Source organism: Hippocampus guttulatus, chromosome 18 (genome assembly GCF_054856545.1).
Source record: "Hippocampus guttulatus isolate MCC_2025c chromosome 18, RoL_Hgut_1.0, whole genome shotgun sequence".
NCBI lineage: Eukaryota > Metazoa > Chordata > Actinopteri > Syngnathiformes > Syngnathidae > Hippocampus > Hippocampus guttulatus.
The window spans coordinates 2268626-2286097 of NC_141278.1; the positions used below are offsets into that span (position 1 = coordinate 2268626).

Below are 17472 nucleotides of genomic sequence, written 5' to 3' on the forward strand. Positions count from 1 at the left end.
TTTTTTAATACCCGAATTTCCCCTCTGGGGGACAATAGATGCTATCGATACGGTTATACTTTGCACACATTTAACGGCCCGCATCGATTCTTGCAGGTCAAGCTGAAACATTGTTCATTTTGATAGTATGAAAGCAGTTTTTGTTAGATGTCTAAATAAAAACGACGAGCAAAGAATAAGCCTATATCTCGCTTACAAGGGGGCCATACGGCATTCAACGCTTGATATCATAGCGTATGAAGTTTAAAATCGTGTTAAACTACGACAGAAAAAAATCGTAAAAGTGGCAGTACGGACGCGAGTACACTTCTTAACTCGGCATCTATTCGTATTTTCACGATGCATGTGACTAGCAAACGCGGAAGTAATTGATAGTGAACTATCTTGATTTATTTACACTCTTGGTTCGCCTTTAACCAATAGCAGCCCTGCTGTGGAAAATGTAGTTAACAGGCTGCCCCGACGGACGTCACCAGTACCAGTACCGGTTATTTGATGCAAAGAAAAGTCTCTGCGGCGAGCTGTGCCATTTACGCAGGAAATATGACGAGAAAGATCCAGGGAGCTGTATGTTGTACATATTTTATATTGATACAAATCTTAGGCGAATATTTCAGCCGTGTTAGCTAGAATTAGCAAGCGGCGTGACGCGGCTGACGTTCGTGAAGTGTCATGCAGGTTGCTTTAGCAATGTGTCTGTCGATCTGCTACTTCTGCCTACGAAGTACAGTACTGTCTAATTTTGTGCGTCTATATCCACGTCGTACTGGTAATCGATAATTCTCAGATACGTTGACAAATACAATTAACCACTTTATCGGCAATTATTGGTATTAAATCATAAACGCCATAACGGTTTTCATAGATTTGTGACAGAGATTTTGACGCTTGAGCTGTCAAGTCCCTGACACCCTGCATCTGTTTGAGACACGGTGTCCCTCAGATGTAGACATCCCAAAACAAAAACAACACTGCGTGTCCTGGGTTGGACACGTCGGCCTTGTGTTTGCTCTCTCAACCCTCCCCCTCCCTCATTTTGCCCTCCCAACACACACATACTAAGAATGTGTATGTTTTACTAAAAGGGGTATGGCTACTCTTTCCGTAAAGTAACTGTTATACAAGCCATATACTGTACTGACTACATTGCAGCAAAGTGTTATTTATTCAGTGCTGTCTCATGAAAACATGAAATATCTAAAAAGTGTGAGGGGTCTACTCACTTTCTTTCTAGTGTAACTCGTTCATCTTAGCACATGCTTGGTTAAAAAACAGCCAACACCGTTCGCCTAGGCTGTGCCATTTAAAGTCCACAGTTCACTCGCGTTTTAGGCTTGGTTTTCCGGTCATGTGTTATTTGTTTTTTGTGCTTTCTTATTCTCCTGTAGTGCAGGCTATGTCTGCATCATGCCGCTTTTCTCCAAAGAAATCCTGCCTCGTCAATACAGTGCTCCAGAAGCTTCAGTACACTCAGGTGCTAAATATGAGCAACAATTTTATCATAAAAATGACTAAATAAATTGATAATTCTACCTCCTTTTCTTCCTAGGGAAGGAAGGCGCACGGGTTTATTATGGAAGACACTCGCCACCGTCGCCGTGGGCGTGCCGGTGGTGGCGGGAATGCGGTATGCCGTGTCGGACCAGAGAGAGCGGAGGAAGATGAGGATAGTGACTGAGGGATTTGGTCGGTTCTGCAGGTGTGGGACAGACAGTCTTTGGATAGAAACACTCGATGGCCACAACGTTAGGCCCCCTAGTGACCAGTGCCAAACAAACTTTCTTTACGAAGACTGTCAAAGAGGCATCAATTGAACCTTGGTTTATATAATCAAACCTTAGGTTATTCAGTGCTGTCTCTGGTTTGATTATATAGGTAGGTGGACCTAATGAAGTGTCCACCGAGTTCATACTTGATGTCGGCGGCTGCACGTGCAACACACTGAACAGACCAGCATGTGCCCTATCCTGCTCACCATATTCCCCATATGAAGTCAGGCTAGTCGGCCGCTCGACCCGAAGGCCTTAGTTCTTCCCCCCCTAATTCATCTTCACACCAGTATATTCATTTGCCCTTCATGTACTTCAGAGTAGGGTTGGGCAAATGATGGAATACGGGCCCCATATGACCCACTCATTTTTAAAATCCGTTACACCAAGTGTTTACATTCAAGAGTCCGCTAATATTCAGTGATTTAATTTTCTGTGCCCCCCAACATCTGTTAATTTTTTTTAAAATTTGTATTAATCCCCCCCCCCCACCATTTTCTGCCTAAATTGGTCCGTCGATTGATTGTAAATGTTCAAATAATGTTACATTAGGTACATTTAACAATAGTTTTAAAAATATATTAAATAATTGGATAATATGGATACTGGTGTGTTCAGGGCTTCACTTTTTAGAGCGTTCACAAAATATATTTTGACTTTTCATGTTTTAGGTCTCTCTCTGTGGGACTTGTGATATCGGTGGACTACTGGTGGACCACCAATATGGCTCTTCGGGGTGTGGATGAGGTAAGCTTAATCTCATTTATTTAAAAAAAAAAAAAAAAAAAAAGCTCTGGTCTGAAAAGATTACGCATTAATAGATTGAAAGTTAAGTAACAGTATCTAGCCACAAGATACACTTAAACACAATGTCAAGTCATCTCCTTTGAACCTGATGTCTTGTTTGCTAGAGCAGCCCATCCTACGCTTCGGCGATGTCAGCTTGCCACCAAAGAGCGGCGGAGAGCATGATGGAGGGCGCTGTCCGGAACGGCGGCATATACATAAAGCTGGGCCAAGGCCTGTGCTCCTTCAACCACCTCCTGCCGCCCGAATACATTCGCACCCTGCAGGTACTGGAGGACCGCGCCTTGAACAGAAGATACAAAGAGGTGAGGACAGCGAGCAAAGCAAAAAAGTAAGACAAACAGTACATGACATTTGACAGGCTTCTTTTTGGAACAGGTGGATGCTCTTTTCCAAGAAGACTTCAACAAAAGCCCGCAGGAGATTTTTAAAACCTTTGACTATGAGCCCATAGCTGCGGCCAGCTTGGCTCAGGTGCACAAGGCGGAGCTGTTAGATGGAACCTCCGTCGCTGTAAAGGTGAGTGCCGATGATGTCCCAGCTATTTCAACATACAGTAATTCCACCATATCAGGTGCAATACATCGACCTCCGGGACCGCTTTGACGGCGACATCAGGACGTTGGAGATACTGCTGGACATCGTCAAATTTATGCACCCCAGCTTTGGATTCCGATGGGTCCTCCAGGTCAGAAAGCTGTTCGGCAGAGTCAATATCGGATACGACTGACGGCGCAGCGACTAGTCAGAATTCTGAGTAGCCAACTCCAATGCACGTTTTCAGAAATAGGCAGCCCATGAAAAGTTTTCGGTTGTTTAATTTTGCAATTATTAGGTGGCCAGGCAGTCCAGAGCCCCCATTATATGTAAATAAAGCAATTAAAGTCAATTTTCCATAATATGTACACTTAAAAGAATGCACAAAATATGCTGAATAATTTGTCTGATGTCCATTTAGGACCTGAAAGGGACTCTGGCTCAAGAGCTGGACTTTGAGAACGAGGCCAGGAACTCTGAGAGGTGCGCCAACGATCTGAAACACTTCAAGTTTATTGTGGTGCCCAAAGTATTCTGGGAGCAAACCAGCAAGGTGAGTTTAAGCACTCTGAAGATAATGACACTTATTAAAAAGCTCCCTTCCATCCTCATTTTCATTTCAAGAGGGTTTTGACGGCAGAGTTTTGCAACGGTTGTAAGGTCAACAACGTGGAAGAAATAAAAAAACAAGGACTGAGCTTAAAAGATGTAAGTTGTGCACTTGAGATTTGGGAGGTTGTCATATGTAGAAGTCTGAAACACCTGGATTAATTTACAGACAGCAGACAAGCTGATCCGAGCATTTGCTGAGCAAATATTTTACACGGGTTTCATCCATGCTGACCCCCATCCTGGAAATGGTGAGTCCATCATGGGAAAATTTATTCCAGGGTTTTCAGAGTTCACAAGGTTCCACACATATTTCTAGAAGCCACACTCAGTTACCACTTTAGTAATTTAATAGAAATATTGATTGAAATTATGATTTTACTACCGCGGTAGCAATAAACTTGACATTCGGGTTACGACCACCAAAGCAATAGAACGCGACAGTATTGCTTTGGTGCCATTGTGCCATTAAAGAAGGTTGTTAATGCGAGTTGAGGAGTTTCATTATTTTAGACCTTGGCAGTGCTTTGTCATCTCGATGCGATTACAAATCTTTGGGGGAGGGGCGGGATCCTCAGTTACTAAGATTTTTGTTTGATAAAGCAGGGCTCAATCTTTATCCCCAGCAAATTCACTATGTACAGTATATAATAAGATTTGACTAAATGCATTTATAAAACTTTTTTTTTTTTTTTTTTGGTTGGGTCAGTTCTAGTGAGACGCGGTCCCGACAACAAGGTGGAGTTGGTACTTTTGGATCACGGATTGTACGAACATCTCAGCCAACAGTAAGAGTCTCACTGTTTAAAAGATTAGGAAAACAAAATCTCCGTCTATTTATCGTGAGCACATAGTTCTCCTCACCTTTCAGTGACCGACTGGCTCTGTGTAAACTATGGAGGTCAATCGTCCTACGGGATGAGGCAGCGATGGAAATGTATTCAAAAACTTTAGGGGTCAAAGGTAAGGCTGAAGTCACACCCCCCCCCACCCAAAAAATAAACAAATGAAAGCCAAGTAATAATCTCACCCGTGTAGAGTACTTCCTCTTCTGTGAGATGCTGCTGCAACGGCCCATCAACATGCGTGATCTGCGCTTGTCCAACATCCTGAGTCAAGAGGAGACTGCCTACATGCGCCAAATGGCCCTCCACCGCTTCAACAGCATCATGCAGGTGCTCAAGGCCATGCCTCGGCCCATGCTGCTGGTCTTCCGCAACATCAACACCGTCCGGAGCATCAACATCACGCTGGGCGTGCCTGTTGACCGCTACTTCGTCATGGCCAAAAGGTCAGTACCAGAATGTGCTAACAAGCCATTTTCCCCTTTCATTAGATTATGAAAATGACAAGTGCATGTATATAAATTTGCAATAATTAGATTAATATTATTCCAGCTGTGTTATGATGTTAATGTTAATTTGGCCATCAGTGCGGTGCGATGCTGGGGAAAGATCCAGGCAGAGAGGACCAGTATGCTGCACGGATTCTGGATTGTCCGCTCGTTATGGACAAGATGGGAGGGGCTCAAGTTCGAGCTTGCTTTGAGGTTAGCTTACGTCACTTTTTTTTTTAGGCGAGGCGTGCCACAGACGAGCCCTCTGTTTCAGATCGGAGATGGCGTTGATGAGCATGACCCGCTCCCTGGTCAACCTGCTGAGCTACTTGGGTCTTATTTCTCTGGATTCTGACATGTACGACTATCTGAGATAGTGCTCGTCTCTCCAACCTCACGGCAGGAGCCGTCTCCTTTGAAAGCAACGCAGTCTGACCACATGGGACTCTTTGCCTCGCTCGTCTCAAACCCACTCCAGCAACCTTGCTAGGCTTGGCTCCCCAATCACGAACTGTGGGAAGAGTGGGAGGACTGTAACATGCTGTAGGTGCTAATGTCTTCTTACACCGCCTGCACTTCTATAGACATCTTCAAGCAAATGTTTTGGATTATTTGAAAAACCTATTGTAATAGTTGTATTTATCATATTTTAAATATATAAACATTACATTTTTAACGTTCTATGATGAAGTCATGTTAGACAATATGTGGTATTTAAAGTGAATAATCCCTGCTTGATTTATTACGAATGCTATTATGATGGACTGTGTCACTTTGTATTTAACCTGTGCCAAAGACATTTTTCTGTTTGCAATTGATTGATTGATTTTCTCTGGAGGAAATACTCACTGTCAAGGTTAAAACAACAGCCAAAATGTTTCAGTCTAAGAATAAATTATCCTACCTCCTTTTTTTCAGCCATTGTCATGGTTTAGCTGACAAAGAAATGAAAAAAGATTTTTTTGGGTCAGACTTTTTAGTGACTTTTTTTAAACAAAAATTACTCTGGCATAGCTAGAAAAAAAAAAACTATCAAAATGGGGCTCAAAGACTTTCTCCATTCGGTATGAAACAACATGCGGTGGATAAAATGTGGCTGTTAGAAATGAGCTGTCACTCTGTCGATTTCCAGAAGGTCATCCAAAATCTGAAAAGAAACAAAAGTCAAATGACTATATTTACATATTGGCGGCATGAAATGGAATGCATTTGTGTTCCTTACGATGTCTGGAGTGGTACCGATCTTTTTCGCCAGCTCACTACGCTCCATCATGCTAAGATATAAGAACTTGCTGAGGAGTTCTCCATCCAGGATGTTTCGCACGGCGTTCTGAAGGCCTCGTCGTTCATAGTGCATCATCCTGCAGGACGAGGTGCGAAAAAGAAATACGTAAGAGAATGACATTGCCTTCTACGAAATAAATATAGCACTGTGGGCTGAGCTGAACCTGAAAGCTTTCGGGTTTAGACCGGCGTGATGAGGCAACAAGGTGTTAAGAGCATTCTGCAACATGAGAAGTCGGCGATACGTCTTCTCCTGCATGGGGAGCAGCATCCCGATGCCGCCGTCCAGTGTCGCTACAGAAACAGACAAGCATGAGGCACAGCTGTGCATTCACCCGACATGCCCCCTCCCCCCAAAAAAACAAGGGTTCCCTCACCAAACCATGTGATGTGCTTGTTGTCCCACGTCAGAGCCTTTTTGCTGCTTGCGTCCATCGCCCCTCTGCAAGGCATGCGCCAGAACGTGTTGACGTGGGCACCCACGTTGAAGTCAGCTCGCCTCAGCAGACGCATTCCTCCGAAGCTCTCCTTAGCTGCACAAATGAGTATTATCAAAGGGTGCTTTGTGTACGGAGCTGCGCAACATCTATGATGCTACTTGCCTTCAGGTAAATACATGTAAACAAAGAGGTTCTTGTCACGATCCGACACTGTAAGGAAATATTTGTGAAAATGTAACCAAGCTGTCGTTCCCTCCTTCCAGTGCATCCTTATATTTACCCAGGAATCCAAGCTGGTTGTTATCCACCATGAACTCAATGCTGTACACCTCCAAGGGCTTTGCATCCTGTTCTCAAAACAAGACCAAAATACCTCAATGCCACCAAACAGTGTACGGTAATCACAGAAGGATCTTCCGCTACAAAACATTCAGGAAGATGGAAATGTCTGCTACCGGACTATTTCAAAATAAATGGTGTAAACACTACAATGTCGTCTCAACATTTTTTTAATGATTTTGCCCTTTGTATCTCACCCTGCTGACGAGCGACAGCGTCTTGCTCGTCTCCTGGTAGCGCAGGAGCGAGATGCTCTTCATCAGATCGGCAGCCAGGATGAAATTCTTAATGCTGAACATCTGGTGGATGTAAAGCTGCGTGTCAATGAAGGCCATGCCGGTCAGGTCATTGTCCTTCAGGACCCACAGGAAGATCTGCAGGAACACGGGCACTCCATTTATTAGATTTATATAATCGACATTAAGTGTGGGAGATGTGAAACTCTCAACTCGTGGAGAGACCTTCTGTCCAATGGCTGACACCAAGTAGCCGTTGCAGTGACACAGTGCTGTTACAGGTCCTTTCTGCTCCTTCTCATAGAGCATTTTAAACTTGTTCTTCGTGAGGGGTTGACCAGGCTCAGGCACCACTTCAATTACATCCAAGATCAAAATCTTGGAGAGGGGGAAAAAAAAGTTATATACAATTTCTAAGAAATTGAGGAAAACTCTTTGTTGCTTTTGCTCACTCGCCCCCTGCAGGTGACCTCCTCCCCCTGCATGACGCAAGTCCCGGCAGCGATGTAGCCCTTAAGGCCCGACACTGTCTCCTGACTCCTCAGTGCCACAGTTTTCATGCAGGTCACGTGCTCCCACTCTTCCAGGTCAATCCTTGAGAGGACACGGACATATTTACAACGAAAAGGATAAACATAGTTTATTCTGCCAGCACCCTTTTCGAAGGCCCAGAAGAGCGAGGTCTTACTAAAGTACTCACGGCGCACATGCTGGCATTCTTACCTAATTTTACTTTAATTTCTCTTTAGACATAGGACAGTTTTTCAAGTATATGTATAAAGAGACGAGGGTTATTCAATGGGTTACTGAATAAAACGCACGAAATCAGGCATGTGAGTCTAATTTGTGACATTCATGGGATAGTGCTGGCCAGAGTCTATTTGTGATGATTTTTCTCAAGCTTCCTATTGATTTTGTCCATTCTTACCGTGTGTTGGGAATGGCCTCCCAGCTGACCGGTGAGATGAGCTGCATGGAAAACCTCTCTTGCTGAGGGTTGATGTAGCGCTCGTCTGCAAGTTGACAGGACAATACTTAATACAAAGACAGTGCGGAGCTGATGCACTACTGTGCAAGTCAGTGTAGTCACTGTCCACAACATTAAGTACACTTTCACACACAGTGTTGAAATGGAGGAATCTTTGAGAAGGCACCTTTGAGAATCCAAATAAGAATAGCTTCCTTTTCATTGTAAATTATAGCCCAGATGCAGTGAGCAGGTTTGACATGCCATAAAAGGCATCACCAAATGCCAACTGCGCTGTAATAGAGGAAGGTGGACCTAATATTGTGGCCAGTATATTGTGGATTAGGAGAGGTGCTTTTTATATGTCAACCTCGTTCAATGATTTCAAACTCCTTCTCCTCTCCGGTCATCTTGGGGATGCGCGTGCACGGCTCTTTCATGCTGGTGCACACTGCATACACCTAAAGGGGAGTGCAAGGAAACGATGTGACAATCAGAAATTTGCCAAATCTTATCGAGACAGAAGAGGAGGAGTCTTACCTTGGTTTCCACATGGTAGGAGACATAGTGGACAGTGCACCTGAGTGGGATCTTTCTCACTGGCCACGGGGCGTCATAGGACAAGTAGGTAGGCAGAACACTTATCCTCAGCTCTCCCTGCAGGCATGCATAAAAACACACATTGAAATTGTGTCAAAGTTGACAGTGAGTCTCACGCTTACCTGCTTGTTGAAGTAAAGGAAACCTTTGGGGCAGTTGATGTTGTGGAAGGGGGAGAAGGACTCAATGGCGCCATCGATGGACATGGGGTGAAGTCTCAATGCGCCCCGAGAGGTGACCAGCATCCAGTGAGGGGAGGGTCCACATATGAACACCTGAGAGGAGCGAGAAAATGTAAATGATTATCTCATTGTGTTTTTGAAACTGACCTTTGATTTTTTTTTCCTTTTTACCCCCGAGTATCCAGAGATGTCTTCAAAGTATCTAAACCTCGCAATACGACTTTTGACTGTGGTTTCATCACTGATGCTTCCTTCTGGCTTCTTATCCCTCTTAAATTTGGACTTTTTCTCTCGGAAGTTGATGTTGTGGGGAACCTAATGCAGAGAAAGGTTTACAACTCAAGGTAAACATCCTCCAGAAGTGAGACTATTCCATCTTACCTTTTTGAAGCGCACTTTGAGGTTATTTTGAGGTTGTTGCTGATCATAGGGGAAGGCTTCATAGATTAGAAGCTCCTGTTCCACATGGACCTTGGATATAAGAATATCACGGAATGGAATAATGCAGACAAGATTTTGAGCCAATCAATAGTTTGGGAGAGTCACTTACCAGTAAGTACGGCCGGCTGCGATTGTTGCCCAATGAAACCAAAGTCACCTCCTTCACCAAAGGCATGTCTCCCTGACGTGTCACTTCTTCCTTCTTCCCTTCTCCCTGTGCTGCTGATTGGCCAGATGAGCTGTCCACCAGCACCCTCTGACCGACAGGGAAATTCTTCACCAGGAAGACCAATCTCCAGTCTGGGAGCTGGTAAATCTTTCAAAAAAAAAAAAAAAAAAAAAGAAGAAATGACAAGTCGCTATATTAACAATACCAACCACGGTGAGGTCATGTGCGGCGTGTACCTCCATGACACCATTTTCTCGGACAATCATACACCAGTGGGTGGGCTCGGCTTTGACCGGGCTCCCTTCACTTCCCGAGGGCCCCATTTGTCCTGAAGTGCGATTCATTTCCTCCTTCTGGGGTGCTGCGCTGGTACTTGAGTCTCCATAAAGCATTTCCTCCTCATCGTCTACTGCGTTACTGCACCAACAGCAAAAAGGTGTGTGAAATAATTATAATAATTATTGTATTAAAAAACTACATTTGAAAGGAAAAAAGAATTCAAACAAAAAAACAAAAATGCATTTAAAACAACCTAAATGTTATGTTTAAAAACTAAAACTATAATAATAGTGAATATGTATTTCCTTTTCAATGAATATACATGAGCTTTATGAGGTTTGTTTTAATGAATGTATTCCAGCATTGCTGTACAACCAAATACAGTAATTGTAGTTTACTTGATTATATACTTGGGGGACCCCACGCCCCCCCCAAAAAGAACCACTTTCATACGATAAACACTCCAAAAAAAAACCAAACAAAAAAACCCCTACTTGTAAAACAACAACAAAAAACTCGGCTGAAATTAGGTATTTCCGAAAAACTAATACAAACTAGCCTTTACATTAAAAAAAAAGTTAAAACGAAATAAAAATGAAAAATCCCAAAGAAACCACGGTGAACCCTCACCTGAGGTCCTGAATGACTGTCTCCACTTCAGACACACTCCTCATGTTTATGTCCTCCACGACGGGACAGCTCACTCTGTTCTCTGTGGTGAACATTCCGCTTACGTCTCGGTATGCGCAAAGAGCAATCACACGTGATTGCTTGATGGGAGACAATTGGAAACTTTCCATTAAACTAAACGTGATGTGAAAACTCAATAAAATGACATCCTACTGCACTAATAATTTTATGTCGCCTTTAAGCCGTTGCATGATTTGTTGTGTTTAGTTTGCCACCGTCATATTAATTCAACAATATTGTATGCTGTGGTTGTCGATCATGGAAACCGTCAGAGTTAATATAAATAAGTGTTTTGCCTTGATAATTTGAAAGTGTGTTGAAAGTGAAAAAAACAATTGTCAGAGCATGCACGCTGCTTCCGTAATGCATAAACAACATGTCACTCACAGTGGGAATCTGTGGTTTCCGCAAAGAGAGTCGCTGCGTCTTCCCCATGTACGAGTCGGTCTTCAGCACAAACATGGTGACCACACCGTCGGCGGTCATGATGACCACATAGGGGTCCGCCACGGAGCAGTGCACTATGGGAGTGCCCAGGTCCACTGGGATGAAGTGCAGTTGAGTCACTGGAGAAACACGACAGGGAAGATTAAAAAAAATAAAATTAAAAACTTCATTGTAGGGAGGGGGGGGAGAGGTTCCCCTCTTGTTTTTACCTCCTTCCAGCAGCCTGATGCCCATGGGGGAGACCTGGATGATATATTTGTTATCCCCAATGTTCCCCGCAAACACAGTGGTTCCCTGAGTGGCAAATCCACTCGTGTCCAGCTCCATGATCTCCTGACCTGTTTGTAGGATCTACAGACGCACACAGAGATGGTAGAATTTGATAATAAATAACACAAAACCCCAATGGACAGAGTCGAAACACGTGGTCCCAACCATGGTTGAATCCTCTCGGCTCAAGATGAGGAACCCGTGCTTCTTGCCGTCATCCTCCAAAGGAGTCTCTATCTTCTGCTCTTCCTCCTTTTTACCCTCCTCTTTCTCCTTTTCTGCCTCTCCCTTATCCTCAGCCATTTCCTTGTCACCCCCATCATCTGATTCCTCAGTTTTTCCTGCCTAGGATGACAAGAAACTTACCAAAACAAACCCCCCCCCAAAATAATTGAAACCTGCATTTGGTGAAACCAAACGGTACTTTTTCCTTCACTTCACTCGAGATGACCGTCCACATGTCGTGGCAACCCGGCAACTCAAACGTAGTGACAACTTGTGGTCTGATGCTTCTCTAACAACACAAAAGGAACGAAAGGGGAGGTTAAGTTCTCAACCACAAATACAGCCAAAATGCACATGAATCCCCAAACATGCAAAGAAATGTCACTGGTTGTTTAAAGGCCACTCCGTCGAGCTCTGAGGCAGCCCTGGTAAATCCAGAATTCACTGTAGCACCATCAAAGGACCTGTGATAGATAGGCCTTGCGACCACAGGTCTTGAGAACGGTGCAAACACACACATCGAGACACAGAGAGAGACCGAGAAGGAATATTCTGTTCACCTGAAGAACTGACAATGCCCCATTCTTCCCGAAGCCGGAGCACACCACCACTTCCAGGTCAGGCTCCGTGTTGGCCTGAAACTACGAGTCGAAGGAACGTTTTTCGGTTAAGGCCCCGGACAGACATGACTAAGCGGGATGACAAACGTCTCTACCTCTTCTGAAAGGAATGCTGGTTCCCCCATCGAGGCGTTTGTGCATGGCCCAATGTTCAATATGCTATCACACACCTGCAAAGACAAAGACAATGTTTTTCAGAAAAACCTGCACAGATGTAACACGCCGCTAACATGGAAACTAAAACGATGTACAAAAACCTTGAAGTTGAACCGTCAAATTGGAAGTCAACCAGAGTCTCAGAACCGTAGAGGTTTTAATGTGCCATGTTATTTATTTTACCTCAAAGGAATATGTGGCGAGCTGTGTGCCTGACTGAGCCTCGCTTCCATAAACTTCAATCTCGTCCACCTCATCTGTAAAACAGACATGGAGCACAGGAATGAAACAAATATGACAGGGAGCACATTTCCAAACAGATTTTGAAATATACAGTACCTGTCCAGTTGGTGGAGGACTCTACTCTCTTCTTTTTGCTTGGTGGTTCCTCCTGGAATTTTACTCGCGTTAGTTAGGTCAAACGAATGTCCAAGTGTATCGTTTATGTAGTATGGCTGAGCACCACGCTCACCAAGAAGTTTACCTTCTCCATTTCTTTCTCAATGTCCTGCTTTTCTTTGACCTCGTCTGGCGGCGCCTCCTGAAGCTTCTCTGTGTACTTGAGGAGCAGCGAGTTGCCCAGGCGGGAGCCAAGGAAGAGATAGCCGGGCTCCATGGTGACCATCTGAGGGGGGGAGAAACCAACATCGAAACTGGATCAAACAAACATGACCAGATGAAGGTAACTCCAACATTTTCCCAGGGGGAATTTGGACTGAAGGCTGTAAAGCAAGGTACTACTGTAGTTCTACTACGAGAAGTACTTACACAAGTTGTCAAAACACTGGCGGCTGCTTTGTCAAAATGGAAGTCTCGCACACTCCTCATGCCATCAGTGATGAGTGTCAAAACATAACTGTAACCAGGAAAGCGAGCCCAAGAGTTTTACAAAATTAGTATTTACCAGTATGTGGGGGGCCACCTATTGAGTACATATAGACACACGATAACTTTATCAAGTGTTAATCAGAACTGGGTCCTCTTAGAAAATATCCTCTGTTATTGAACAAACTTGGGATTGTGCTTGTTTGGGAAATTTAATTGAGTGACTCACATTTCTCCTCCTTTTAAAGAGATAACCATTTTGTCATGGGCAATAAAGTCAGACTGGGAGCAGTCCAGAGTGATCCTGACCTCCTCTTGTATGTCTAAAAAACAAACAAACAAACAAAAAAAGTATCGAGTGTGATACTGTAAGATGACTGCTAGGGGTGCTTGTGAGTGCGTTGTGTTTAAGACTTACGAAGAGGGAATGCCGTGGTTCCATTAGTCTGGGAGTTAAGTGAAACTCCATATGGTGGAACACTCTGGTTTAGATAGAGCAGTGAGTTCACTGCAAAAACCACCACGCCGCCTAAAGGTAATTAAGGTGTGATTAGAATTGACTAAAAAGCACGGATCAGGTTTTTGTATGAGCACCGTAAGTATAAGGAGGGTAGGAACTAGCCCAAACTGACCGATGGGCTTCGGGACCGCCATAACCTGCGTGCAATCAAACGGCAGATTGATGAGAGACCAGATGACCGGGTGGACTTTCTGCATTATGTTGAGAGAGATGGCGACGATGCTGCAAGTATCCTGACGCACGGCTACACGCCTGAATAAACATAGCAGAATTGAAAAGCTTACCTATCATATATTATTACTATTTTAGACAATGATGAGGTCGTGATGTGACTGACCCAGGCCATGTTTGGTTGGGCTCAAAAAGAATTAGCAAGGTAGGCTCATAGTAGCCGTGGAGGAACTTCATGTCGATGATGTTGAGCAGCTTTTCATCCAGCTCACGAACGTCGATGATGTAACTTGGGAGGAAGCTGGATTTGGGTCTTCAAGGAACACGGATAGGAAGTATTTAGAGCTTTTAATAATAGTCTATACGCGCTTGCCTGTCCTCCACAAAACACACTGTTTACCGCCATGAATTCACCTGAGAAGTGTTTGAAATCATTAATAAAAAATAAAAAAAAGCTTAATATGACTTCTCAGTACACTTAGATAATTAATTGGCTCAACGGCACACTCACCCATCTCCAACTCCACCCTCCTGTTCATCAGTCAGTGTGTCTTTCCGGAAGGGAAGCACCACCAGTTTGGTGCCGTAGACGAGCATCACGGCGCAGCGATTCTCCGGATCCACGCGGACAATGGGAATGTGGACGTTCTGTACGAAGCCATCCTGAAATTTAACAAGTTTTGTTTGGTTTTATTTGTTAAACACTTACTGTGCTTATTCGCAGGTGAAAATAAATAACCTAACCCTATACAGCATATGCCACAGGATGGCGGCAAAATATTATTTTTGACCTTACTCAACTCACTTGAGATTGTTTTGGTGGTACCAAGATGCCGCAACATGGCACAAAATCAATAATGTTAATAATAGTGTTTGTCAGCGAATAATGGATGGATGGGTTTAAAAACGAATTGGTGACGATGCAAATACACATACTCTGAGCTCTGGCTCCTCAAAATAATGCAAAGACAAGGTCTTCAGGTCATGTGTCGCCGGGTCATACTCCACGACAGACAACTGGGAAGAGAACACAAACATTTTACGAAATCCATTTAAAAAAAAACATGACTTTATGTTGTACATTGCTTAAACCTTTGCGTCTTTAAAACTAAGGAGCAACGCATCCCTGCTGGATCCTATAAGCTGCACGCTGGCCATGGACATGATGTTGCCGAAGAGCGAAAAGCAGGCCACCTGTTCCAACTTCTCCTTGCGAGCTTTGGCATGCAATGAGATGAATTAATATCACAATAAATCAAATTACAAGAAGGCTTGGAAAATAGTATTTGGACACACCTGAGGGCTTGTCAGACTTTGACGAACTCTGAAACAAAAACAAATAACATCTCAGGGGAAGCTTCCTGTTTAGGCTTGAAAAATTGATGAAAGTGCTGCACAAATACCTCAACATCGTGGATAATCCTATAGACAAAAAGCTGCGACGTCCCCGCGACAACGAGATTTTTCTCCTTGCTGGAAATGAAGTTGCAGTAGACACAGAACTCCACGGCGGTGGGCGTGTGGGCCTGCCTATGCACAGCATACATGGCGGCAGGCTGCCCTCAGCGTCTGGCAACAGTTATGTCCAAATATTACAATTTTACAATAAAAAGGGTACTTATGTGACCAAAGGGATTTTCCAAGCTGTGGACAGTTTTATCTGCACCGAAACTAAGAAGCATGTCTTTGAATGAAGCCTCACTATTGATTGATTGAAATATTTCAGTCGCTTCGTATTCCGAAACAGTTTTTGTGAGGATATATTTCCCTGCGTTAACATTATTTAATATAGCTACGAAACAATACATCATTTAATAGGACTAAAATACACCCGAGGATAATGAATGACCTGATGTTTATGTTCAGGATGTTGCAGGTTTTACCACGAACAATTCATGAACTGTGACTCGATTAAAACATGTATCTTAATGGGCGTACCGAGTAATGGTGATGTGTAGCTTTTTGTTCGAAACGTGGAGTTCAAAGGAAATTGTTGGAATTAAAAACTAATCGCTACACAGAGCGACGCAGTTAGCCATATTAGCTAGCATGAGGCAGCGTCTGCCGCAGTCGACCGTTTTCCGTTTTTTACGAAGAAAAACTGGGAACGTACCTATATCGAACACACTATTAAAATGAAGAAAACAAGTAGTTCTTTTTCTCATTTGGCATATCTTTCTTATAAAGGCTTCAGACTATATAATGGCCAAATAAGCCTAATTCCTTGATAACCTGTAATGCTGCTGCTTCTATCTTCCTCGACTGCGTTTCTGGCTGCTCGAATACACTTCACTGCCCCTAGCGTTCATCTTCATAACTACAAATAGAATCCATCCACCCATCCATTTTCTAATCCTCTTCTCCTCATAAGGGTCGCGGGCATGCTGAAACCTATCCCTGCTGTCTTGGGGCAGTAGGCGGGGTACACCCTGAACTGATGCCCAGACAAAAGCCAACCAGCGCCTGTACTTCCTCCGCAAACTGAGGAGAGCCAGAGCCCCGCCCCCATCATGCAGACATTTTATACAGGCACCATTGAGAGCATCCTGTCCAGCTGCATCACTGTGTGGTATGGTGCTTGCGCTGTGTCCTGCCAAAAGACTCTGCAGCGCACCGTGAGAGCAGCTGAGAAGATCATTGGTGTCTCTCTCCCCCCACTCGTGGACATTTACTACTCCCGTCTGACCCGCCACGCCATCCGGATCGCAGGTGACCCCACTCACCCATCCCACAGCCTCTTCGGCCTGCTGCCGTCGGGAAGGAGATTGCGAAGTCTCCGTGCCAGAACCAGCAGGCTCAAAAACAGTTTCTTCCACCAGGCGGTGAGGAGACTCAACTCCCTCCCTGTTCTGGCCGCACTCCCCGCCCTCTGCCTCTGCCCGACCCCTGCCTCCTCTCACAGGCTATGACCCTCCCCTCATTATCCAACATCTGCGTTTTGCATACTGCACTACCTCACTTTACCCACAATAGCCACAAGTGCCATTGTTTATGCTGTTTATATTGTTTATATCGTCTATACTCTTTATACTGTTCAGATTACATATGTCCTTTTTATACAGTGTAGCTGCTATCTTTTCTTAGCTGTGTGTGTTTAATGCACAGCATTTTGCATGCATGTTTGCACTGAAGATTGAGAGGAAGAAACTTCATCTATGCTGAAATGATTTAAAAATACTAAATAAAATGCCACCCAAATTACGCTGTGTGATCAAGTCTGTCCAATAAATTGCGCAATGTCGCAGTTTCATATAAGACACCAACCAAACAATAACAAAACAAACTATTCTATGAAAATAAAGTAAACAGATCATTTGAGTCTCAGACTCGTGATCCGATTGGCTATTGCAACCTGACTGTGCCCGTTCACTTACAGCGCACAGGGACCTGCTCTGTTTAATCTGAAGGCCCCGAGCAATTTTAATTTACTTAAAATAAAATAACAAATTAAATTTGTTATTCTCAGAAAATGTATTAAATTTACTTTTCTGAGACCGTTTAGGCCAGCAGAGAAGGCCTTGCTGGCCCTGACGGAACGCCACTGATTTTATCT

General features: G+C 43.9%; 2 protein-coding genes across 2 annotated transcripts; one reads left to right on the forward strand and one right to left on the reverse strand.

The window, feature by feature from the left end:
- Nucleotides 1–407: 407 nt before the first annotated feature.
- On the forward strand, nt 408–5876 carry adck5 (aarF domain containing kinase 5). Its single transcript, XM_086136609.1, has 15 exons — nt 408–567; nt 1389–1474; nt 1550–1699; nt 2441–2516; nt 2681–2881; nt 2955–3095; nt 3151–3264; nt 3535–3666; nt 3738–3821; nt 3892–3973; nt 4432–4510; nt 4594–4685; nt 4761–5013; nt 5155–5271; nt 5333–5876. Exons 1-15 carry the CDS (start codon nt 496–498, stop codon nt 5433–5435), a joined length of 1782 nt encoding a protein of 593 aa, XP_085992735.1. The 5' UTR covers nt 408–495; the 3' UTR covers nt 5436–5876.
- A 145-nt stretch (nt 5877–6021) lies between these two features.
- Nucleotides 6022–16184, reverse strand: cpsf1 (cleavage and polyadenylation specific factor 1). Its single transcript, XM_086136608.1, has 38 exons — nt 16033–16184; nt 15323–15488; nt 15216–15243; nt 15012–15136; nt 14856–14936; nt 14431–14582; nt 14086–14232; nt 13861–14000; nt 13647–13757; nt 13458–13551; nt 13172–13259; nt 12888–13028; nt 12743–12794; nt 12587–12660; nt 12343–12417; nt 12188–12268; nt 11827–11916; nt 11568–11747; nt 11342–11483; nt 11073–11251; nt 10626–10765; nt 9953–10133; nt 9657–9863; nt 9488–9577; nt 9278–9421; nt 9047–9199; nt 8865–8981; nt 8695–8785; nt 8286–8370; nt 7810–7951; nt 7583–7735; nt 7319–7495; nt 7063–7129; nt 6945–6992; nt 6720–6875; nt 6507–6636; nt 6281–6419; nt 6022–6205 (listed from the first exon to the last, which is right to left on the reverse strand). The coding sequence occupies exons 2-38, from the start codon at nt 15464–15466 to the stop codon at nt 6158–6160; spliced, it is 4392 nt and encodes a 1463-aa protein (XP_085992734.1). The 5' UTR covers nt 15467–15488; nt 16033–16184; the 3' UTR covers nt 6022–6157.
- Nucleotides 16185–17472: the final 1288 nt, after the last annotated feature.